The sequence below is a fragment of the Solanum tuberosum genome, unplaced genomic scaffold (assembly GCF_000226075.1).
Source record: "Solanum tuberosum cultivar DM 1-3 516 R44 unplaced genomic scaffold, SolTub_3.0 scf00360, whole genome shotgun sequence".
NCBI classification, from domain to species: domain Eukaryota; kingdom Viridiplantae; phylum Streptophyta; class Magnoliopsida; order Solanales; family Solanaceae; genus Solanum; species Solanum tuberosum.
In genome coordinates, this window is record NW_006239282.1 from 163,591 (window position 1) to 174,000 (window position 10,410).

General features: G+C 34.4%; 2 protein-coding genes across 2 annotated transcripts; one reads left to right on the plus strand and one right to left on the minus strand.

Annotated features, from left to right (window-relative positions):
* Positions 1–3,025: 3,025 nt before the first annotated feature.
* Positions 3,026–4,680, plus strand: LOC102579261 (AAA-ATPase At3g50940-like). Its single transcript, XM_006361491.2, has 2 exons — positions 3,026–4,033; positions 4,113–4,680. Exons 1-2 carry the CDS (start codon positions 3,044–3,046, stop codon positions 4,602–4,604), a joined length of 1,482 nt encoding a protein of 493 aa, XP_006361553.1. The 5' UTR covers positions 3,026–3,043; the 3' UTR covers positions 4,605–4,680.
* A 157-nt stretch (positions 4,681–4,837) lies between these two features.
* On the minus strand, positions 4,838–9,944 carry LOC102578937 (U-box domain-containing protein 45). The gene is made up of 6 exons (XM_006361490.2): positions 9,785–9,944; positions 8,780–8,868; positions 8,283–8,468; positions 7,699–7,806; positions 6,274–7,451; positions 4,838–5,836 (listed from the first exon to the last, which is right to left on the minus strand). Exons 2-6 carry the CDS (start codon positions 8,837–8,839, stop codon positions 5,050–5,052), a joined length of 2,319 nt encoding a protein of 772 aa, XP_006361552.1. The 5' UTR covers positions 8,840–8,868; positions 9,785–9,944; the 3' UTR covers positions 4,838–5,049.
* Positions 9,945–10,410: the final 466 nt, after the last annotated feature.

Genomic DNA, 10,410 nt, shown 5'->3' on the forward strand with positions numbered 1-10,410 from the left:
GGTTTGGATTGGGTTCAAGAGTCAGGTCCTAACTTCAACCCTAACCTCTAACCCAAATTGGGACCCCAACCCATGACCCTGACCCTTAATTTGGTTCGAGATCTGACCTCGCCCCAACAGTATCGGGAGTTGGGGTTGGGTGGTGAGGTTGAAAGATAGTTTTGGAAAAAATTGTTTTTATCTTATGTAGGGAAGTCATTTTATTAAGAGTGTTTAGAAATCCACCAAATAATTAGAATTGGTGTATTTATTAGTAATTACGACGTCATGTTTGTATGTTATAATGTAATTATTGTGCACTCACAAATGTACTATTTGGTTGCACATATGTAATTACACAGTAAGATTAACAACAACATATCAAGTGTAATCCTACAAGTGGGGTTTGAGAAGAGTAGAGTATGCACAGACCTTACCATTGCTCCATGGACGTAAAAAGATTGTTTTTTAAACTCCTAGCTCAAATGTAGCAAATTCAAGTACAAAGAAGAAAAAACAGTGAAGCAATTAAATGGGAGCAGTGGAACACCTACAAGAAAGGAAACAAGAACAACAACAAAATAATGTGATAATCAAAATAAAAAAAAATAACATATGATAATAGATAGGGGTGTAAAACCGAACCAAAAATTGAACCCAACCGCAAATCGAGTCAAATCAAGAAAAAAAATCGACTAATAGTTTGGTTTGGTATTGGAAAAAAAAATCTGACAATACTTGGGTTGGTTTGGTTTTAACTAAAATGAGTCAACCCGATACCAAACCAACCCGACAATATATATATATATATATAATTTTTAAAATTTATTTTATACATAAAGTATTTACTTTGATATAATTTCTAAATATTTCTTATACTTTTTCATATTTTTTATCTTTTAACATATTATTTCAAGTTTATGAGACTTAGGGCACGTTGGACCATGCAATATGAAATCATGAGATGAAGTTGAAGTTTTGTTTGGACATGCGATATCAACTTTTTATGTTGTATGTTTTCTCATAAACATGAAAAAAAAAAAAAAAAACATAAGTTGTAAAATTATTAAAATTGCGTCTCAATTCTTTATACAATCTTACCAAATAAGCACACGTTTATAAAGTCACATAACACACTATCACAAAGATATTCTTAAAGGATACAATATTTATTGATCGAACTTTAATTCAAAAAAAATAAAATTAAATATTATTTGTGGTGTACTAGTCTTAATATAATCCTTCCACATAGTACAGACAATTTTTTCACGTTGAACTTGTATTTCTCGTTGATATGCATAAGAAGACAAATCAATATTGATACTATGAGTTATTTATCGGTCAATTTGGTTGATAAATATATTTGATAAAAAATAATGAATTTCGTGAATATAAATGGTAAAATAGAAATTGATTTGAAGTATAATAAATTCTAAGTTAGTGAGAATAATCATTATATGAGATATAAATGTTTTAAAAAGTAATGATATGAATTATAAATTTTATTTACATATAAAATAAATTGTTAGTAGATATAAATGTGGGGATATTTTTATAAAATATAAACTTGTGGATCAATTTTTGTATGTGAAAAGTCTCAAATCATGATTTGAAATCCCCAAATCATAATTTTTAGAGAATTTGTGTCGAACTTTGGGTTTTTTAAATACTAAGTCAAACCATGTATGTCAGATTTTTAAATAATAAACCAAATCAAACTAATAAAGCTCAAGTTTTTCAACCTCGAGTTTTTTTTTTGGGTTTTTCAGAGGTTTTCCGATAAAGTAAGCACACAAAAATATAATTAATTTGTGCTCCAAGTATTTCTTTAGTCCTACCAAATACAACTATCTAAGGTGTTTCTTTCCAAAATAACACAAAATATGAGATGAGTGATAAGACAAAAATATTTAACAAAAAATAATAATAAAATCACAAAAAATAAATATTACAAATTTATAAGTCACAATGAAAATGATCATAATTTAAAAGTACTAAATCATGATAAAATAAGTCTAATAAGTATTAATTACATGATTAAACAATAAAGAAAAATTAAAATTAGGTTATGTATTTTAAATATCTAAACCAATGTAAAACTAAAGAGCAAATATTCAATATTATTGTCATTCTTAGAACTGAATTAATTATTTTTTTGTTAGCATTAGTATTGATTTTGATTTTGATTTGAGTTTTACTAGAGTTACTAATATCCATGGACTATAACATTTATTGGATCATTCAAAATTCTTGAAATAATATGTTAAAAGATAAAAAGTATGAAAAAGTATAAGAAATATTTTAAAATTATATCAAAGTAAATATTTTCATGTATAAAATTAATTTTAAACATTATATATATATAATATTAGGTTGTTTTGGTCTCGGTTGACTTTTTTTAGTTAAAACCAAATCAAGTTATATTAGACTTAACTTATTTTAGACCACAAGTTTCAAATGACTCTTTTTTTCCTTAAATTTTATATCAAATCAAACTACATCACATAAATTGAAATTGAGTGATTAACTAAGGGGTAAAATAGGGGGGGGGGGGGGGGGGGGGGGGGGGGGGGGGGGGGGGGGGGGGGGGGGGGGGGGGGGGGGGGGGGGGGGGGGGGGGGGGGGGGGGGGGGGGGGGGGGGGGGGGGGGGGGGGGGGGGGGGGGGGGGGGGGGGGGGGGGGGGGGGGGGGGGGGGGGGGGGGGTGTAAAATATTTATACCATTATCCTTGATTAAAATACAATATCATGACAGAATAAGTCAGCAAATATAGGTCCATGAAATTTTATTTATAAAAATTCCCACTTTTTCCCCTCTACATATTTAACAAGACCCTTTCCAAGAATTGCTTCACAGCCTTTGTCCATTTACAACTCTAACCTTATCATTCTCTAATTGTAAAACAAGCTTTTGGACCAAGTCACTCACTTGCCTCAATCAACAATATTTCCAAAAGCTTCACATGAAAGTTTTCATTTTTTTTAACTACTATAAATGCCACTTCTAGGCAAATAACTTCAACCAATTCAAATACAAATTACTTTGCCTAAAACTCAAAAAAAAAATGTTTTCCCTTTCAAAAATGCCTTCAACAACATCAGTTCTATCAGCATATACAACTTTAACTGCTTCAGCAGTTCTAGTTAGAACTTTAGTCTCTGAAGTTCAAAACATGACAAACCAACTTATACCCAAAAATCTCCAAGACAAAATATTGTCTAAAGTTGGAATCTTTATAGGAAATATTTCTTCCCAAATTACCCTCATCATTGAAGAAAACAACGGGATCACTCCAAATGAAATATTTGAAGCTTCTAAACTATACTTAGGGACTATAGTGTCCTCTTCAGCACAAAGAGTCAAAGTCTCCAAAGCAGAGAAAGAAAAGAAATTTGCAACCAACATTAGCAAAGATGAGAAAATCATTGATATATTTGAAGGAGTTGAACTCATTTGGGAGTTGAAAGTTGTGGAGAGTCAGAAGACAAATTGTGATGATGGCTATTTTTCTTTAGATAAAGTCGAAAAGATATGGTATGAACTCAGTTTTATTAAGAGTTACAAGGAAATGGTGATGAAAACTTATTTGCCATTTGTTCTTGAAAGATCAAAAGCTATAAAAGAGGAAAACAAGGTGATAAAACTTTCTCCACTTGGGAGTTATGGTGGAGAATGTGTGAATCTTGATCATCCATCGACTTTTGATACACTAGCAATGGATCCTGAAGAGAAGAAGAAAGTTATAGATGATTTACAAAGATTTGTTAGGAGAAGAGATTACTATAGAAGAGTTGGCAAGGCATGGAAAAGGGGATATTTGTTGTATGGACCACCAGGAACAGGCAAGTCTAGCTTGATCGCAGCTATGGCTAATTATTTGAAGTTTGATATATATGATTTGGAACTTTCTAGCATGCGTGGTAACACTGATTTCAGAAGAATGTTAGTCTCTAGCAACAACAAATCAATTATCGTTATTGAAGACATTGATTGCACCATTCAACTACACAACCGTGATGATGGTGCACACAATTACAATGATAGTGAAAGTCAGGTAACCTAAGAATATTACACATTCTTTGCTTTGTTTCTTAGTCGTGTTTAAAAAAGAATGACTTAGTTTTCATGGACAGGTTACACTTTCTGGATTGCTAAACTTCATTGATGGACTATGGTCGAGTTGTGGAGATGAAAGAATAATTGTGTTCACTACTAACTTTAAAGAAAGACTAGACCCTGCATTGATAAGGCCAGGAAGAATGGACATGCACATTCACATGTCCTACTGCACTCCAAGTGGATTCAAGATCCTTGCCTCAAACTACCTTGGCCTTGAAAAACACTACAAATTCCGCGAAATAGAAGAGCTTATAACTGAAGTGAATGTGACACCAGCAGAGATTGCAGAAGAGCTAATGAAAAGTGATGAAGCAGACATTGCACTTGATGGACTAATTAAGTTACTTAACAAGAAGAAAGAAGATTGCAAAGAGAAAACCGTTGTAGAAAATGAAGTTGACGAGAAAGTAGACGAAACGAACAAGGAAGAAATAGAAACCAAAGAGATGAAGAAACGTAAGGGGAATTCAAGGAGGGGAGGAAGAAGCAAGCGTAAAATTTACTAAGTTACTACAAATTTACTTGTGCTATGTACTTTTTGTATTCTTCGTTAATGTTTTATAACAATGGATGTCAAACCAACATACAATGTGTTCCACTGAATGTCTGTTACTTCCCACCAGCAAAGGTACATGATAACGATGTGACATAAGAACGTTATATGGTATTCCGGTCTCCTCCATTTTGGATTCGATAAAGAACCATCCAGGAAATAATAGCTAGTATTGCTACATACATCTCAGGAAATAACAGCTTATATTCACATTCAATGGCTGTTCTTTGTTTTTCCCTGTGAAGGATGGAGCTATAGCATTAACTCATGGATAAGCCCTAAAGTGTCCAGACCTGTACATCTCTTCCACAAAAAAAAACTAAACTCACCCATTGGGGATAGGACAGAAGATGAGTTAAATTAGAGATTTACATACTAGTGGTAGGAATGACAAATATTTAACACTGGTATACAGAAAAACTCTTGGTCTTCCACAAGAAATTCCATGCCTTGCCCAATTTTTTCCGCGAGGTTGACTTGCACAATGGCTTTGAATCTTCAGAAGCCATGTCCAATATCTCAGTGTTTTCAGTCCGTGGTTGAGTTTGAACTGGTGAGGGTTCTCTCTGTCTCTGCTCACGAAACAACATCAAAAGCTTCTGAGCTTTCTGCTTTCCTCTCATAGTCCCATTTACTGATACCGACACCAATGAAGGTATCACTCCTTCTTGAAGGACCATTTGGCTGCATTTCTCATTTCCATTGCATAATATCAACATACAAGCTGCAGCTTGTTCCTGTTCTAAAGGCTCCCCAACGTCCAAAACCGTTGCAAGACTACTGATAAGACCAGGAGATGACACAATTTCATCCCTTGCAGATTTACTTAAAGATAGGTTTATAAGAACAGCTATGCATTTTTCTGTCGTATGGTCATCCGTATATGACATAAGAGTTTTCAGTCCGTCCAGAATGCCAGCTGACAGGAGGTGAGGAGTATTTGTTGGATTACTGGAGATATTAAATAGTGCATGAAGGGCATCCAGCTTACATTGAGTATCGGTCTCACGCTGTAGGACTCCGACCAAGAATGGAATGGCTTCACCAGAACCAATGATGGGCTTGGCTTCCTCGAGACATGAAAGATTCAGGTAAAGGGCTGTTGCTGCACTGATGGCACTAGAAGTTGCAACCATTCTTCCTAGCAAAGGAAGAACACCCGCCGCCAGCATCAACTCCTTGTTCCTGAAGTGCAAGTTGGAAAGATGTCAAGTGTCTATATTTCTCATCGAAGCAAAAAAAAAAAATTGAAAGCACATGGAAAAATTTTGAACACCAAGTTAAACATCATATACCAAGATTATTTTAGGCATTAAAAAGTCAGGAAGTACTTCACCTAGGCCAATAAATACTATGATAATTATTATAATGGACATACATCACCTATTTTAATGCTTAAAGAGGGAAATTGCTAAAAGGATATGAAATAAATCATGCTAAGCAGAGCCCATCAAAGTTGTTTGAACTTTGAATTGTGCGATGCCAAGGCAAGAAGTTCATCACAGAAGGCATAGATTATTTTGACAGCTGGACAAAATAAGTATTTTATTTCCTGAGCCAAAGGTCATTAGGAAAGACTGATCTGCAAATCTACAACCATAACAAAACACAAGAGAACACACCTGTTATTATTCACACCAAGGTTGAAGAGGGCCATGGTTCCGATTTCTTGAGCAATCTCATTCCTGGTTTGTACAGCACACTCTAAAAACCCTAGTAGTGCTTCAATAAAGCCATTTGCTCCCATATAAATCCTGATTTCTTCATCATCCTTTAGCAGATGCCTGATCTGTTCTACTACTTTGCACTTTTTCCTGAAATCTTCCCCTTCATTTAAGATGGCTAAGAAGTCATCGTATCTTTCAAGAGAATTGACTTGAAGCTCATCTTCCTGCACAGATTCCTCTGCTTCAGTCCCTTCGGCCTCCTCAATAATACCACTATCTTCCAAAGGAACCACCTTGACACCTTTGAACTTGCAAGAAACAATACTTCCTGTAGATTTGGAATTCGTGGACTCACTTTCAGACAAAGCCAGTCTCCAGTAGTTGAGATCAAGGGACTCAGGTGGACCATCTGGAATCGGAACCCCATACTGTTCGCACCAACTAGCAACCAGACCCTTCACACAATAATTAGGAGTTAAACCAAGATGAGGGAGCTCCTGCTGAGTCTTTGGGCATGTGTTATGCCCATCACTGAACCACTTCTCAATGCAAATCTTTTCATATGATTGCCCAGAAGCAATTATCACAGGGTTATACATTAACTGTAACGAGATTGGACACCTCAGCTCTTCAGGAGGAACAGGCGTCTGGTCTGTCGCTGTCCTCCTAAAGTTGGGTTTAAAATTAAAAGAACTAAGCTTCGAGAGTTGCCGGTCAAAAGCATGAATATTTCCTCCAGCTCCAATACCATACTCAAAGGATCCCTGAACTGTGGGTGAACAAGGTGTCGAACCCTGTGAATCGTTGTCATCTGACAATTCAGATCTAAACAACTTTGAGTATTTTCTAATGAGATGCAAAAGAAAAGCAACAATTGACTCTTTCCGTTTATCCTCTTCTGCTCTGGCTCGTTCAACGAGCTTTTTCAGAGCCCTTCTTTCTCTAAGAGCAGCTCTTGAAGAAGTTATACCGAGTCTTGAGGCAGCTTGGTGAAAAGACTCAAGTTCATTGTTGTCACTACCATTGAATTTTCTTCCCTGCTGAAGCAATGTAATTATCTCATCACCAATTTGCTTCTCCGCCAGATCAAGTGAGAACTCAATCCCTTGAAGTTCATTTAGAACATCAGAGATCTGAAAAAATATAGAGATTACCATCAGAACCAAAATGTGAAACAGCCAAAGAGGTAATGGCCCTTAAGAAATGATTTATGTGCAAAACTCCATTTAGTCAAATTGACCAACGTCACTAACACAGCCCCCTCCCCAAAACAAAATGGGAAAAAAAAAGAATCCACTATCACATTTGCACAAGAGCATAAATTTTACTACAAAAAGAAACAAATTGACTTGGCATACTAAAGAAATAAGAGAATATTACCTGACAGCCAATACTTTGTGGTACTATATCTTCAACACGCTTTAGACTATCTTCAAGAGCACATCTTGCTCTCTCAAACTTTAGAACTATAGAGTCCCCTGTTATAGCCTGAAAACAAAAACATTTCAATAAATATAAATTGTCAGAAAAGGAAACTTTAGTGGACGGAGAATGGAACCGTCAAGAACATTGTAACCATTAAGCGAAATTCGGGAGTGGCTCTTCTTACTACTTCTGTTTGGTAATAAACATACTGCATGAGCAGATAAATTATAGTTATATCTTACGAAATAGCACTTTACATTTTAAATTTTTCAGGTTAATCAAGTATTCCATTTGGAAACTATTGTAAGATATTAACAACAACTACGACACCTCAACCCCAAGCAAGTTGGAAGGTGGTTAGAAAACATAATAAATAGGAAACCTTGTTATGTAGGATCCCGACCCAAGGTAAATCACCAGAGGAATAAGAAGACACAATCATATCCCTCTTAAGAAATTAATACTGCAGTACGGTCAAAGATTGCCAAAAAACATTCTCTCAATATTGACAATCAGAACTAAAAAAGTGCCATCATTACCAGGTAAAGTTTACTGCATTCGGAGCAATGTTGAAGAACATTCTTTGTTTTCTCAAGGGCTATGTGCAAAGCACATAATGCTTGAATACCAGATGTGCTTCTTGGTCTTGCAGCTTCCAGTTCAGGAAATATTCCCAGCACTTTTGCGTATACAGCCGATAAGCTCTTGCACATTCCTCCATGTAACTAAATTAACACAAAACTTATAAATGAACATTGAGAAACCCATATAAACATCAAACTAATATAAACTTAGATGATATAGAAGAACAACTGAAACCATCATATGCCCCCGAGTCCCGACAGGTTGTAAAAAGTCAACTGGATGAGAAAAGGTTATTGAAAAGCTAATCAGCATTGAGTCTACAAGGTGTTTTTATTTCAAAAACCAACTTTAAGGATTTGCCTAGTTGTAGGTCTACATTGATCCAATAAAATGGAAAATGAAAGCAACAATTAACCAGCCATTTGTACGTAGTACTGTTTCATAAGCATACCTTAGGCTCACCGATAGATAACAAGTTCTCCTCAACCTCAGTATTCTCCATCATCAACATCGAATAGAATATTCAACTTCCTCAATCACCTGTATTTGAAATCAACCCCAAAAAAATTAAACATATGTAATTGCGAAACAACATGGAATAGTCACCAATGCTTTTAATAACATCAAGAAGCACCAAATGGATTATTACACAGAACAATTAATAATTATAAACAACAAATAAACAAAACGAATAGCACACATTTTTATTTCATCAAAAAGGGGAAGTGCAAGACCAGATTTAACCAAGGGTATAGCATATTGATCAATAAAGCTATTTAGAACCAACTATGAGGTCTCGGGTTAAAATCCCACCCGAGACAAACACCAGGTGATTCCTATCCATCTGTCCTATGGACAGAGTTACTGGTACCAATTGTTGGTAAGAGATGGCACATATCCCAATGAACAGAGCTACCTGTACCAATTGTTGGTGAGAGATGACACATATCCCATAGAATTAGTTGAGGTCATGATTATCCAGAAAAAAAAAGAATACAAGTCCAGATTTGCAAGGAGGGCATCAAATGACTAATAATTCAAACACATACAAACCATAATATCAAAGAAAACTTAAATCATTAGGGGGTTCAAACATTTCATTAATCCTACTAATCAAATTAAAGAGAATTAAATAAATTTGCAAATGAAGAAACAAAGCATTTAAAAGCAAAGCTAGGATCCATAAACATTCCCATCCACAATCTCTAACAACACAATAAAGCTAGATTCAATCAAAATTCCTTTGCAACTTCATCAATATACAACCCAAGAATCAAAAAAATATATCTATTTCTCATATGCAACAACAACAATAACATAAAACATACAAGTTTATTCATCAAAAATGGAAAACGACCCAAAAAAGAAAACCCCCAAAAGGGTTTGTTTGTTTTACATACAACTTCATATTTGCAACAAATCAAGAAAGAAACATATGAAAGTATTTTATACGTACAAAAAAAAGAACCAAGGAGGCTTCATGAAAAACTGCTGAAATTAATCCTAACAATACATTTGATAACTTTGTTAATCATCAAATCAACAAGGCTTTATTGTTGCAGATCCAAAAACTTATGTTTTTTTTTTTTTTTTTTTGAGAATGAAGAAAATCTTGATATTTTTTATTACTCAGATGGAGAAAGAGAGAAAGAGGGAAGAGGTAATAACAAAAAAATTATAGGCAAGAATGAGTAGATAGAAATGAATGAATCCATGTGACCAAGGACTACTTTATTTTATGTAATCATAATAATATCATTTCTATTTTTTATTTTTTTCAAATGAAGAATTAGCGAAAATTGTTTGACCATCAATTTTTTTCACTTTTATCGGAGTCGAACTCCTATATAAATGGCCTTAATAAAAATTTTAATATTTAACTTCAAGTTGAAATTTAAAAATTTTAAGAATTTGAAAAATAATAAAGTTCACTTTTTACATTTCAAATTACTCATAAAAATTAAAATTAATTTTCATGGACAAACACAATCACTATGTAAATAAAATTCCTTTTTTCAATTTTGTGAATAGGCTAAATTTTTCTGATATTGAAAAGAAGTTAAAAATTTCTGCTTCTTATCA